This window comes from Nerophis lumbriciformis, linkage group LG06 (assembly GCF_033978685.3).
Source record: "Nerophis lumbriciformis linkage group LG06, RoL_Nlum_v2.1, whole genome shotgun sequence".
In the NCBI taxonomy this organism is placed as follows: domain Eukaryota; kingdom Metazoa; phylum Chordata; class Actinopteri; order Syngnathiformes; family Syngnathidae; genus Nerophis; species Nerophis lumbriciformis.
Window position 1 is genome coordinate 13085765 of NC_084553.2, and position 15201 is coordinate 13100965.

A 15201-nucleotide genomic window follows, 5' to 3' on the forward strand; every position below is an offset into this window, starting at 1 on the left:
GTGTCTGTGTCTACTATCAAGACGTCATGGCGAACCCTGAAGCCGAGTTTCTTAAAATGGAGATATTTTCAGTACGTTTCTTTTATCGACCACAAAGAAAAGAACATTTTAGTTGAATGTAAGTTTCAAATATGCTGAAACAGCGACAAAAACAACATGCTTCGACGAAGCTAGTAAAGAGACACACACTTCACCTCCACCTCCAACAGCGGCTGGATTTTAATGAGGCACTGCACACTGAAGGTACACACACTCTGTCAATTCTCTTATATACTCTTTCATTTTAAACTTTTAGAGTGTTTGATTATCACATCACTCTAAATGTTTAGACTATAAAGTTCACAAACCTAAAGAGGGATACTAGTGGGCCAGGCTAATATTTCCTTTTCTCTAAACTAAGTGGGGAAATGTGTAGAGTGTTCTGGGCTTCAGACATGATTTTATTTCGGAATTCCTTGAGAAAACGCCTGGTTAGGCTTTATGTATGTAGTGTGTGCCTTTCTTGTTTTACAGCTATGTTGTTATTATGCTGTTTGTTACTTATGTATGTTAAGTTGCAGCTATTTAAAATAGTTTTGTCAATTTGTTCTGGTCTGAAACAAATTGGCCCTTTAAAACATATCTTTGTCTTTGTGTGTTGTATGTAGAGCACATTGCTTAGCAGAGTTCAGTGATGCAAATGCATGTCAAGTTGATCAACAGATTGTATTATTCTCCAGTGCAATAACAGTACTAAAATGAAGGCTAAAAGGGCATTAAATGGGGCCTTAAAAAAATTAAAAAATATATATAAGTAACTAAATAGTTACTTTTCACAGTAACGCATTACTTTTTGGTTTAAGTAACTGAGTTACTTTTGAAATAAAGTAACTAGTAACGTAACTAGTTACTGGTTTTCAGTAACTAACCCAACACTGGTGATGACTGTATGATGCTGATAGTATATATTTTTACCATGAATTGATTAACGTGGACCCCGACTTAAACCAGTTGAAAAACGTATTGGGGTGTTACCATTTAGTGGTCAATTGTACGGAATATGTACTGTACTGTGCAATCTACTAATAAAAGTTTCAGGCAATCAATCAATCAATTGATTCTTTGCATGAAATTATTTTGCTACAGTAGCTACATTTACACACAGTATAGTATTAACAAGAAAAAGAAAGAAATACAAAAATACAATAATAATAAAAAACATGGCAGAGGGGTTAGTGCATCTGCCTCACAATACGAAGGTCCTGAGTAGTCTTGGGTTCAATCCCGGGCTCGGGATCTTTCTGTGTGGAGTTTGCATGTTCTCCCCGTGACTGCGTGGGTTCCCTCCGGGTACTCCGGCTTCCTCCCACTTCCAAAGACATGCACCTGGGGATAAGTTGATTGGCAACACTAAATTGGCCCTAGTGTGTGGATGTGAGTGTGAATGTTGTCTGTCTATCTGTGTTGGCCCTGTGATGAGGTGGCGACTTGTCCAGGGTGTACCCCGCCTTCCGCCCGATTGTAGCTGAGATAGGCTCCAGCGCCCCCCGCGACCCCAAAGGGAATAAGCGGTAGAAAATGGATGGATGGATTATGCATTATCAATATGTGCAATTGTTAAACAGACAAAATGACAATGAGGATGAAATAAAGCATCGACTAAGAAGCAATAACACTTCGCCGCCGCTGGGAGGCAGCAACTCGCGCCTTGTCTGCAGGAAATCAAACGAAGAAGGACACCAGAAATAAGTCAGAAAGTAGGATCCGACATATCGATAAAGAACCGACCCAACGCAAGAATACAAGCTCGTTTTTCAATATTATTGTCGTGTAGTTTCTATAGTTATTACATTCACGCATCGTTCATTCAGCCTGGACTTAACGCCGCCGCTTTATTACAATATCTTATCAGCGCACCTTCAAGCTAGCCTAGCTGCTAACAGGGGAACGCGGAAGCTAGCAACGCATGCTAAGTTTTTTGTCGTTTAAAAATGTGTAAAGTCCAAATGCTGAGAGCGTTGGTGACTGAGCGACTAACGGTTGCCGTTGAAGAAATATTTGTAGTTTTGGAAAGAACGATAGCGGAGTACGAGGATGAACTTTCTCGAACGAGAGCAGACAACGTGCGACAACGTCAACTACCGGACGCTGTTTTCGAGCATCAACTGGAGTCACGCAAAGGTTTGCTCCACTTTTGCTCTCACATAGTTAATAACTGTTTACTTTGTCATCAACACTATTGTTACGTATGTCAATTTATTCCGTGTGGCGATATAGTTAGATATGTTAATAGGTTTTCAATTGCTTGTATTCTGTCACGTGACTTCTTCCAGCAAGTACACTATATTGCCAAAAGTATTTGGCCACCTGCCTTGACTCACATATGAACTTGAAGTGCCATTTTTTGCACGGGTAGGGTTGCATTTCATCATTCACTTTTGCGTCCTTGCGAGGGCGTGTCCATGTAAACAAACTATAAAGACTAGGACTGCATATCCATTTAACAATTGCTGAATCATCACCGTTTTTTATTTTTGTCCTGTTGTCATATGTACTCTTGACACATTTGTGTACAAAATATACAAAGAGGGGAGGCGTAGAAGTACCTTTCCTGACAAAGTATCATTGATGCCGACTAAGTGGTTTCTGGTTGTTTAAAACAAAATACGAACAATATCAAGATATTATTAAAACAAAATACGAGCAATATCAATATAATACATCAATGGTAAATACTAAATTAGTTAAGTACTGCATATTAAAAAATATTTAAAAAAAACCTTTTAACTAAGTGGTCACTGCAAATTTGTGCGTTCTGCGACAATATTGACAGCCCGTGTGTGTGTATGTGTGTGTGTACTGTGTACGTATTATATTACTATGATGGATATGTCATTAATAGGGCAGCACGGTGGAAAAGGGGTTAGTGCGTCTGCCTCACAATACGAAGGTGCTGAGTAGTCTGAGGTTCAATCCCAGGCTCGGGATCTTTCTGTGTGGAGTTTGCATGTTCTCCCCGTGACTGCGTGGGTTCCCTCCGGGTACTCCGGCTTCCTCCCACCTCCAAAAACATGCACCTGGGGATAGGTTGATTGGCAACACTAAAATTGGTCCTAGTGTGTGAGTATGAATGTTGTCTGTCTATCTGTGTTGGCTTTGCGATGAGGTGGCGACTTGTCCAGGGTGTACACCGCCTTCCGCCCGATTGTAGCTGAGATAGGCTCCAGCGCCCCCCGCGAACCCGAAGGGAATGAGCGGTAGAAAATGGATGGATGGACGGATATGTCATTAATATGATGGCTATATAATTTAGGGATGTCCCGATCCAGGTTTTTGCACTTCCGATCCGATACCGATATTGTTTTTGCACTTCCGATCCGATACCGATACTGACCGATACCGATACTGACCGATAATGGCCTATCCGAGCATGAATTAAAGTTTTAAGTTATTTAGCCTACTTAGTTGTCGGAATCATGTTGAAAAGGGTTTTAGTACTCTTGATAACAACTAGCCAGCTGAATTAGGGGAGTTTGAATAATACACAATGGTTGGTAACAAGAAACTGACCTGTTTATTCAAGGATAAACACAAAATAGACAAAATTATACATGACAAACAGAAATGGCATCATTGAAACTAGGGCTGGGCGATATGGCCTTTTTTTAATATTGCGATACACGATATATATCTCGATATTTTGCCTTAGCCTTGAATGAACACTTGATGCATATAATCACATCAGTATGATGATTCTATGTGTTTTGATTGATTGATTGAGACTTTTATTAGTAGGTTGCACAGTGAAGTACATATTCCGTACAATTGACCACTAAATGGTAACACCTGAATAAGTTTTTCCAGGGGTCCACTTCAATTGATTCATGATACAGCTATATACTATCAGATATATACTATCATCATAATACAGTCATCACACAAGATAATCACATTGAATTATTTACATTATTTATAATCCAGGGTGTGGAGGGGGGCGCCGGATGTAAGTGTCAAAAAGACAACTAAAAGAGTTTGATATGAGAATAAATCTAAAGTTAAAATATAGGGTAGAAATGTACCCATTTGCAGGAAATGTAGTCTTGATTTTCAAAATGTTCTTTCAAGGCTTGCATGTCTACATTAAAACATTCTTCTTCATACTGCATTAATATATGCTACTTTTAAACTTTCATGTAGAGAGGGAAATCACAACTAAAAAAAACGTGTATTTTTTTCATACGGTGTTGACGTGGAAATGTTTGCCTCTGCGATGGTGTGGACGTGTGGCACCGAATGGAGATAAGCGTCTCGACAGACGTTACAATATTTAAACAATGATGACGAAAACTGTTTTCTCTGTCGTGTCCGTGTGTCGAAATTTGTTATGCGCTTATTTTTTTATTTGATTTTGTGCGTGGCATAGATTTGCCGTGCGCAGAGGACGCTTGAGCAGGCGCGCACCTTAGCGGCTGCGCTAGCATCACAGCTAACGTTAGCCATGCTGCTACCTCGCTCTCTGCTGGGAGAGGGCGTATACGTATGTGACGTATGACGTGACAGTATGTGACGTGTGTAAGAAGGTGCGCTCGCTGTCTGTGAGAGGAAAGAGTGAGAAGAGCCTGTCGTGTAATGCCAGCAGCTAAAAGTAACTGCGTTAGAATCCACAGACCTGTGGATGTGCTGAAGGTATGCTGGAAAATGCGGAACGGCGCTTAGGGAACAGCAGAAAAGTGGAATGTATTATTTAAATCGGTGCGTTGGAAAACACGGACCGGAGTTTTTTTAAACTGGATCTGGATCGGCATTTTCCCATGCCTTGCCGATACGCATTTTTTTGCGAATATCGGCGGCCGATCCGATCCAAATATCGGATCGGGACATCCCTAATATAATTAATATAATAATCATTTATTATTATTATTTGTGGTCGCCCAAAATGTACTTGTCTACCTTAAACATATTCTTTTTTTGTAGCCACTTTCAGTAAAATCTTGAATTACTAAAAAATAATCGATTTCGATTTTAGCTGTAACATGTCACAACATAGCTATAGACCTGGCTTCACCCAAGGAAGGCACACATGACATACACAAAGCCTAACCAGGCATTTTTTTCCCTCAAGGAATTGTGAAATAAAATCATGTCTTAAATGATAAATGATAAATGGGTTGTACTTGTATAGCGCTTTTCTACCTTCAAGGTACTCAAAGCGCTTTGACACTACTTCCACATTTACCCATTCACACACACATTCACACACTGATGGAGGGAGCTGCCATGCAAGGCGCTAACCAGCACCCATCAGGAGCAAGGGTGAAGTGTCTTGCTCAGGACACAACGGACATGACGAGGTTGGTACTAGGTGGGGATTGAACCAGGGACCCTCGGGTCGCGCACGGCCACTCTTCCACTGCGCCACGCCGTCCCTGTCTTCAGGAGATCAACACTGTACTGAAGCCCAGAACACTCTACGCATTTCCCCAGTTTTAGTTTAGAGAAAAGGAAAGATTGGCCTGGCCCACTAGGATCCCTCTTTATGTTTGTGAACTTTATAGTCTATATATTTAGAGAGATGTGATAACCAAACACTCTAGAAGTCTAGAATGAAAGAGTATATAAGAGAATTGACAGTGTGTACCTTCAGTGATGAATGATGAGCAGAGGCAGAGTTTGGCGTGTCTTCTTTAGCTTGCTTTCCATGTTTATGTACTCACTGTATATGAGGTTGTGTTGTCTTAAAATAAAAATGTGCATTACAACTGATGTGAACAAACACTTAGTTCGATGACCAGTTAATACAAGCAACACCATTCATTCTAATATTGGCCACAGTAATACGTGACCAGACTGTATGTCTTATTTTGTCCTGCAGACGTCAGTGAAGAAGTTCTCCTGCCTGAGCAGCAAGATTGGCGCTTCACGGTGGAACAGACTGAGCCACAGCTGCCCTGCATTAAAGAGGAAGAGGAGGAATTACAGCCACCTCGCATTGAAGACGAAGGCACAAACAACATCCGTCAAGAGAAAAACCAGCTTGAAGAGTTGGAGGAGGCTGACATGAGCAAGTTTACAGCGCTACGTATGACAAAGACGCTGAAAGGTGATGAAGACCAAGGTCAGAGTTCACAGCTTGCTTCCAGTCAAATTGACATTGTCGACGTATTCGTTTAATCTGGAGCCGGAAAATGTTTAAAGAGGACACGATGCATAAACTTAAAATCAGAATTATTTATTCCCTATTGGATACAATTCTAATACAATTTGTCTGAGCGCTATCTGTCCCTAGTAGCATTCAACACGGCGACTTACACAGGGCTGTCCGGACGCGCTCTTACAATATATATCACAATGTATGAATATGCAATGAGGTGTCTGCTTCCAGGCATGCAAACTTCCTCTGCCTTCTCCTTCCTGGAATCCGACATCATATCTTGGTGTTGTCCTTCAGACCTCGGCAAAGAAGCCACGTCAACAGTGGCAAGAATGTAGACCAGGGGTGCTCATTATGTCGATCGCGAGCTACCGGTCGATCTCGGAGGGTGTGTCAGTCGATCACCAGCCAGGCATTAAAAAAATAGTCCTAAAAATGAGCGATCATAAATCTTCACTATGACGTCACTTTCGTCACTTGATTGACATTCACGGCACCTGAAGGTCTTCTGAGATGACGCTGGCTGCTGCCAGCTCATTAAAATTACCGACTGGAAGGCGAGAAACACTTTATTTCAACAGACTCTGGCGCCGTACCTGTCGTCAAAACTCCGAAGACCGACTGCACAGTTGCACAGTTGCGCTAACAAAATAAGAGTCTCAGAAAGCTAGCGTGCACAAGCTAGCAAGCTACGGAGTTTGCCGACAATGTATTTCTTGTAAAGTGTATACAAAGGAGTACGGAAGCTGGACAAATAAGATGCCAAAAACCAACCACTTTCATGTGGTATTGGACAGAAAGGAGGACTTTTTTTCTCCTCCATTCGAAAATGCGGACGTTATCAGCACCACTGTCTGATTCCAATCAATGCAAGTCATCACAATCAGGTCATACACCAACTTATATTATTGTCTTCATGAAAGAAAGGAATCTATATGTGTTAAACATGCTTGTATTATCTTTAAACACCTTTAACGTATTAACAATATTAACTATATGTGTTAAACATGCTTGTATTATCATTAAACACCTTTAACTTATTAACAATATTAACTATATGTGTTAAACATGCTTGTATTATCTTTAAACACCTTTAACTTGTTAACAATATTAACCATATGTGTTAAACATGCTTGTATTATCATTAAACACCTTTAACTTGTTAACAATATTAACTATATGTGTTAAACATGCTAGCATTATCTTTAAACACCTTTAACTTGTTAACAATATTAACTATATGTATTAAACATACTTGTATTATCATTAAACACCTTTAATTTTTTAACAATATTAACTATATGTGTTAAACATGCTTGCATTATCATTAAACACCTTTAACTTGTTAACAAAAACATATATTTCATAAATAAGTAAATATAAATTATATATATGAATGAGGTAGATCCCCACGACTTGATCAATTGAAAAGTAGCTCGCCTGCAGAAAAAGTGTGAGCACCCCTGATGTAGACGATAAAAGTGAATGTGCGTGTGCTTGAACTTGGACCCAGTTCCAACTGGAACTTAGAGGATGTGATTAGTTGCACGGCCTATCTAAGCATATATACACTAAACATTTCTAAATCACTTCATCCTTCATTATCTTAATTATATCCCAACATAATTGTGTGAATGCTCCAAAGCATTCATCTATTTATTATTAAACTTCTCCAGATTTTGGCGCGCTCTACCTTCCACATTTTTCACCCGATTCAAACCGTTCCAACTTCAAACTCTTTAGCCTATTCGGGAATCGCGGGCTTTCCCTTGACAAATTCCAAAAATTCCCAGATTTCCCAGAATTCCAGGTTTCCCGGGACATTTTTCCCATTCAAAATGGATTGGCCATTTTTGAAACTTCCACCATTTCCACATTTTTCAACCTATTCAAACCATTCCACCTTCAACACATTCCACCATTCTGGACATTCAAACTATCATTTTTCCAAGTACAAAAAAATTCCAGGATTTTCCAGAATTCTTGGTTTTCCAAAGCCCAATTTCCACTCTTTTTTCTGGCTCCTCCCACATTTTTCAACCCACTTCAACCGTTCCACCGCCCAAACATTCCTCTTAATCAGGACAAAAAACTAACTTGTTTTTGAACTGGAAAAATTCTCGATTTACCCGGATTTCCTGGAATTCCGTAATACCATTTCTCAATTAAATATGTTTCTACTTCAACATGTCTCGACCGATTTGAAAAATTCCAACACCAACCATTTCAATTCATTTTTTACAATTTTCAAAAAAATTCCCGCTTTTCCCGAAATTCCCAATTTTTGGGAAATTCCCATTGAAATCAATGGGTCATTCTTCAAAGTTCCACAACTCCCACATTTTTCATCTGATTCAAACTGTTCCGACTTCAAAATATTCAGCCTGTTTGGGAATTGTGTGCTCTACTTCAACAATTCAACAATTGTAAAAAAAAATTCCAGGATTTCAGTTCAACTCCAGCATTGGAGCATTCGCATGCAATGTCACGACCGATTAGAAAAATTCCAACACCAACTATTTCAACTTATTCAGAACATTGAAGGTTTTTTTTTTTACAATTTTCAAAAAAAATCCCGCTTTTCCCAAAATTCCCAATTTGTTGGAAATTCTCATTGAAAAAAATGGGACGTTCTTAAAAGTTGTACAACTCCCACATTTTTCATATGATTCAAACTGTTCCAACTTCAAAATATTCAGCCTGTTTGGGAATTGTGTGCTCTACTTCAACAATTCTAAAAAATGTTTCCAGGATTTCAGTTCAACTCCAGCATTGGAGCATTCGCATGCAATGTTACGACCGATTAGAAAAATTCCAACACCAACTATTTCAACTCATTAAGACCATTGAAGTTTTTTTTTTTACAATTTTCAAAAAAATTCCCGCTTTTCCCAAAATTCCCAATTTTTGGGAAATTCTCATTAAAAAAATGGGACATTCTTAAAAGTTGTACAACTCCCACATTTTTCATATGATTCAAACTGTTCCAACTTCAAAATATTCAGCCTGTTTGGGAATTGCGTGCTCTACTTCAACAATTCTAAAAAAAAATTCCAGGATTTCAGTTCAACTCCAGCATTGGAGCATTCGCATGCAATGTCACGACCGTTTAGAAGAATTCCAACACCAACTATTTCAACTCATTCAGACCATTGAAGTTTTTTTTTTTACAATTTTCAAAAAAATTCCCGCTTTTCCCAAAATTCCCAATTTTTTGGAAATTCTCATTGAAAAAAATGGGACATTCTTAAAAGTTGTACAACTCCCACATTTTTCATATGATTCAAACTGTTCCAACTTCAAAATATTCAGCCTGTTTGGGAATTGTGTGCTCTACTTCAACAATTCTAAAAAAAAATTCCAGGATTTCAGTTCAACTCCAGCATTGGAGCATTTGCATGCAATGTCACGACCGATTAGAAAAATTCCAACACCAACTATTTCAACTCATTCAGACCATTGAAGTTTTTTTTTTTTTACAATTTTCAAAAAAATTCCCGCTTTTCCCAAAATTCCCAATTTTTTGGAAATGCTCATTGAAAAAAATGGGACATTATTAAAAGTTGTACAACTCCCACATTTTTCATCTCATTCAAACTGTTCTGACTTCAAAATATTCAGCCTGTTTGGGAATTGTGTGCTCTACTTCAACAATTGTAACATTTTTTTTCCAGGATTTCAGTTCAACTCCATCATTGGAGCATTCGCACGCAATTCCTCCAGGAATTGCCTCATCTAGTATAATATAATATTAACCACAGTAATACGTGACCAGACTGTATGTCTTATTTTGTCCTGCAGACGTCAGTGAAGAAATTCTCCCACCTGAGCAGCAAGATTGGTGCTTCACGATGGAACAGAATGAGCCGCAGCTGCCCTGCATTAAAGAGGAAGAGGAGGAATTACAGCCACCTCGCATTAAAGACGAAGGCACAGACAACATCCGTCAAGAGGAAAACCAGCTTGAAGAGTTGGAGGAGGCTGACATCAGCAAGTTTCCAGCGCTACGTATGACAAGGACGATTAAAGGTGATAAAGACCAAGGTCAGAGTTCACAGCTTGCTTACAGTCAAATGGAGATAAAAGAGGTGGAGATTCCAAGCAGCAGCTCAAGTCACCACACAACACCAGAAGCCGACTGTGGAGGATCCGAAGCAGGCAGCCTCTTAACTTCGCAGTCGGATAGTGACGACACTACGTCAACCTCCTCTGACACTGACGCCGGAGGCCGCCAAGCTGCCGTGACGTATTGCACCGACCGCAACGACTTTAGATGCACTCAATGTGGCAAACTGTTTGGCAAGAAGTTGAATTTGACAAACCACATGAAGCGTCACGCCATGAACAAACACTTTCAATGTACACATTGTGCAAAGCTGTTTGTCGCCAAGAACGATTTGAAGGTTCACATGAGGATCCACACTGGAGAAAAGCCCTACAGCTGCTCAGTTTGCGGCAATAGGTTTTCTCAAAAGGGCACCCTGACGACACACATGAGAAGACACACCGGAGAAAAACCATTTCTGTGCCTATTTTGTGGTAGACGATTCCCCAGAAAATATACTCTGATGAAACACATCACATTACACACCAGTTAGAAACTTTTACGTGTTTTAAAGACATCAAGAAGAAGAATGCAGACGTTGGCAAAGCACCAGTGTTTGAAATTATCTGTTTTTAATGCTGCACTTGTCCGTTAAACACACCAGTTAGAAACTTTTACTTGCGGTGTTGTGTGCCATTGTTATTACCGTATTTTCCGCACTATAAGGCGCACCGGATTATTAGCCGCACCTTCTATGAATTACATATTTCATAATTTTGTCCACCAATAAGCCGCCCCGGACTATAAGCCGCGCCTACGCTGCGCTAAAGTGAATGTCAAAAAAACGCTGCGCTAAAGTGAATGTCAAAAAAACAGTCAGATAGTTCAGTCAAACTTTAATAATATATTGAAAACCAGCGTTCTAACAACTCTGTCCCAAAATGTACGCAAATGTGCAATCACAAACATAGTAAAATTCAAAATGGTGTAGAGCAATAAATAGCAACATAATGTTGCTCGAACGTTAATGTCACAACACACAAAATAAACATAGCGCTCACCTTCTGAAGTTATTCTTCATTCGTAAATCCTTCGAATTCTTCGTCTTCGGTGTCCGAATTGAAAAGTTGCGCAAGCGTGGGATCCAAAAATGGCCGGCTCCGCCTCGTCGAAGTCATCGGATTCAGTGTCGCTGTTGTTGTGCAGCAGTTCTGTGAATCCTGCCTTCCGGAAAGCTCGGACCACAGTTGTGACCGAAACTATCTGCCCAGGCATTTACGATCCACTGGCAGATGTTGGCGTATGTCGACCGGCGCTATCTGCCCGTCTTAGTGAAGGTGTGTTCGCCTTCGGAGCTGTGTGAAAAAAGCCACCCGGCCTCTTCGCGTAAACTTCCCTTAACCACTCGCTCATCTTTTCTTCATCCATCCATCCCTTCGAGTTAGCTTTTATGATGACGCCGGCTGGAAAGGTCTCTTTTGGCAAGGTCTTCCTTTTGAATATCATCATGGGTGGAAGTTAGCATGGCAAGCTAGAACCACAGTGAAGGATGACTTCTCATTCCCTGTGGTGCGAATATTCACCGTACGTGCTCCCGTTCCACAGTGCGGTTCACAGGAATATCAGCTGTGAAATACGGTAGTAATCCGTGTGCGGATGGAGAGATTGCGTCTTTTTATGAACCGGATCGCTTAGTAGGAGCCATTTTGTGGTCTTTACAGATGTAAACAGGAAATGAAACGTACGGTGATATCCGCGCGTTTTTTCTTCTTCTTCCGGGGGCGGGTGAAGCGCTTCCTGTTCTATGGGGGCGGGTGCTTTCCTTGGCGGTTGCTTGCGTAGAAGAAGAAGCGCTTCCTGTTCTACCGGGAAAAAAGATGGCGGCTGTTTACCGAAGTTGCGAGACCGAAACTTTATGAAAATGAATCGTAATAAAGCGCACCGGGTTATAAGGCGCACTGTCAGCTTTTGAGAAAAATTGTGGTTTTTAGGTGCGCCTTATAGTGCGGAAAATACGGTACTAAAAAATACCTCTGCCTGTCTATCCTGTTTTTGAATGTGCTAGAACAGTGGTTCTTAACCTGGGTTCGAATGAACCCAAGGGGTTCGGTGAGTCGGTCTCAGGGGTTCGGCAGAGCTTCCGCCGCGGAGGTCAAGACACACCCGACTCATCGTGTAAATAAAAGCTTCTCCCTATCGGCGTATTATGGATACCCCCCAAACAATGTTCCCTCTAATTTTCCATCTGATTTGTAGGTGTGTAATTTGTTGTGAGTTCATGCCCTGTGTTGGTTTTGTTCTTTGATGCACGGTTCATTTTGTGCACCAGTAAAAAAAACAAATTTGTCTTGAATTTGAAAAAAAAAAAATATTGGGGGCAACGCTGTTGGGAGAGCGGCTGTGCCAGCAGCCTGAGGGTTCCTGGTTCGATGCCCACCTTCTACCAACCTCGTCACGTCCGTTGTGTCCTTGAGCAAGACATTCCACCCTTGCTCCTGATGGGCCGTGGTTAGGGCCTTGCATGGCAGCTCCCGCCATCAGTGTGTGAATGTGTGGGTGAATGTGGAAATAGTGTCAAAGCGCTTTGAGTACCTTGAAGGTAGAAAAGCGGTATACAAGTATAACCCATTTACCATGTATTTTTCACTAAAGAAGGGTTCGGTGAATACGTATATGAAACTGGTGGGGTTCGGTACCTCCAACAAGGTTAAGAACCGCTAGAATAATATACAGGTAAAAGCCAGTAAATTAGAATATTTTGAAAAACTTGATTTATTTCAGTAATTGCATTCAAAAGGTGTAACTTGTACATTATATTTATTCATTGCACACAGACTGATGCATTCAAATGTTTATTTCATTTAATTTTGATGATTTGAAGTGGCAACAAATGAAAATCCAAAATTCCGTGTGTCACAAAATTAGAATATTACTTAAGGCTAATACAAAAAAGGGATTTTTAGAAATGTTGGCCAACTGAAAAGTATGAAAATGAAAAATATGAGCATGTACAATACTCAATACTTGGTTGGAGCTCCTTTTGCCTCAATTACTGCGTTAATGCGGCGTGGCATGGAGTCGATGAGTTTCTGGCACTGCTCAGGTGTTATGAGAGCCCAGGTTGCTCTGATAGTGGCCTTCAACTCTTCTGCGTTTTTGGGTCTGGCATTCTGCATCTTCCTTTTCACAATACCCCACAGATTTTCTATGGGGCTAAGGTCAGGGGAGTTGGCGGGCCAATTTAGAACAGAAATACCATGGTCCGTAAACCAGGCACGGGTAGATTTTGCGCTGTGTGCAGGCGCCAAGTCCTGTTGGAACTTGAAATCTCCATCTCCGTAGAGCAGGTCAGCAGCAGGAAGCATGAAGTGCTCTAAAACTTGCTGGTAGACGGCTGCGTTGACCCTGGATCTCAGGAAACAGAGTGGACCGACACCAGCAGATGACATGGTTGGTTTGGTTTGCATTTCCTTTGGAAATCGAGGTCCCAGAGTCTGGAGGAAGACAGGAGAGGCACAGGATCCACGTTGCCTGAAGTCTAGTGTAAAGTTTCCACCATCAGTGATGGTTTGGGGTGCCATGTCATCTGCTGGTGTCGGTCCACTCTGTTTCCTGAGATCCAGGGTCAACCGACATTATATATATATATATATATATATATAATGTTTTAAATATATATAATGTTTTAAATTAAATGTTTACCCAAGTTTTGACTTTGTTGTTAAATGTTCTAATAGGTCTTTACCTGTAAAAAAAATACAACTTAATGATAAAAAAATTGCTCCATTTTACTGGGTTTTTTTTTGTTCACTGGCGTTTCCTGATCACGTGACGTCACCTAAATTATATCGGTACTCTGTTTAAAAATAATTGGAGTATGATAAAGGTCAATATTATATGTGTAAACATTTCCTCTTTTTTTTCCCTGTGTCAATGTAATTTTATTCTGATTTGCGGGTTTATAAAAAAACAAGTTGTGGGTCGCAATTTCGATACCCGTACAGCATTACCCGCAAAGGGCTCAAGGGGGCAGCAGTGCGCACAGTAAGGTCAACCGAGTCTTAAATACAAGAAGAAGAAAAATGCAGACGTCGGTAAGAAAAACATCAGTGTTTGAAATGAGCTGTTTTTATTGCTGCACTTGTCTGTTAAACTCTAGTTAGTGCACATTAATGTAAAAAAAACAGAGGAGACGTTCAGTTTTACCTTTCTGTATAACTGCACATGTGTTAGAGATGCGCGGATAGGCAATTATTTCATCCGCAACCGCATCAGAAAGTCGTCAACCATCCGCCATCCACCCGATGTAACATTTGATCAGAACCGCACCCGCCCGTTGTTATATATCTAATATAGACGATGCAAGGCATATTAGTGAGGTTATAAAGCTTTTGCCTGTTAAAGAAAGGAGACTGATCCAATGCATAACAGACATTCGCGTGCCACGCTGTCACGACCCAGACGCACACCAGTGCGCAATCATATGGGAGCCGCGCTGAGCGCACCTATATCAACCAGGGTGAGCCCCACCCCTTTCGTGAGCGCACTGCGCGGGGGGTGACCCTTGTCACGCGCCCCCGGCAACAGGGGTGGCGGGCAGGTAAGCTGCGCGGGCGGAGCGCGCGGAGTGACCCCTGTTACGAGCCCCCGGCCACGGGGGTGGCGGGCAGGTAAGCTGCTTACCTGCTGCGCGTGACGCCGGCCGCGGCGAAGGCGGACGAAGCGGGGTGTCGGTGCGGTGGGCGCGGTGGTGACCCTGGACGTGCGTCGGGCCCTTCTCGCGGATCGCCTCAGCTACGGCTCCCGGTGGGGCCCTCTCGGGGGAAGGGGCCTCGGTCCCGACCCCGGCGAGGCGTCCCTTCTCCGCTCCGTAAAAGCGTCCATCTCTCTTTTTTTTTTTTTTCTGTTGTGGCATATGCAGCAGGTGCCTGCTCGTTTTTCGTATGTGGGTAACAACATTTAACTATGTATATATATTTCCGAATTGGTTTAACTGCCACCCGCCTGAATCTATTTAAAATCTAAT

General features: G+C 41.3%; 2 protein-coding genes across 3 annotated transcripts in view; both read left to right on the forward strand.

Annotated features, from left to right (window-relative positions):
* The window catches only part of LOC133608483 (uncharacterized), a 265786-nt gene that overhangs the window by 95871 nt on the left and 154714 nt on the right, over positions 1-15201 (forward strand). The window lies entirely within an intron of this gene.
* Positions 1680-10881, forward strand: LOC140678860 (uncharacterized). 2 transcript variants are annotated; one of them, XM_072913339.1, is made up of 3 exons: positions 1680-2160; positions 5852-6094; positions 9932-10881. In XM_072913339.1, exons 1-3 carry the CDS (start codon positions 1971-1973, stop codon positions 10726-10728), a joined length of 1230 nt encoding a protein of 409 aa, XP_072769440.1. In that variant the 5' UTR covers positions 1680-1970; the 3' UTR covers positions 10729-10881. The 2 variants fall into 2 exon arrangements, with proteins under 2 accessions (XP_072769440.1, XP_072769441.1); XM_072913340.1 differs by having other exon boundaries at positions 5852-6079.

Coding starts and splice junctions, on each gene's coding strand:
- LOC140678860 (XM_072913339.1), top strand. CDS start 1,971: ATGTGTAAAGTCCAAATGCTGAGAGCGTTGGTGACTGAGCGACTAACG. Junction 2,161..5,851: donor TCAACTGGAGTCACGCAAAG/GTTTGCTCCACT, acceptor TTTGTCCTGCAG/ACGTCAGTGAAGAAGTTCTC. Junction 6,095..9,931: donor GAAAGGTGATGAAGACCAAG/GTCAGAGTTCAC, acceptor TTTGTCCTGCAG/ACGTCAGTGAAGAAATTCTC.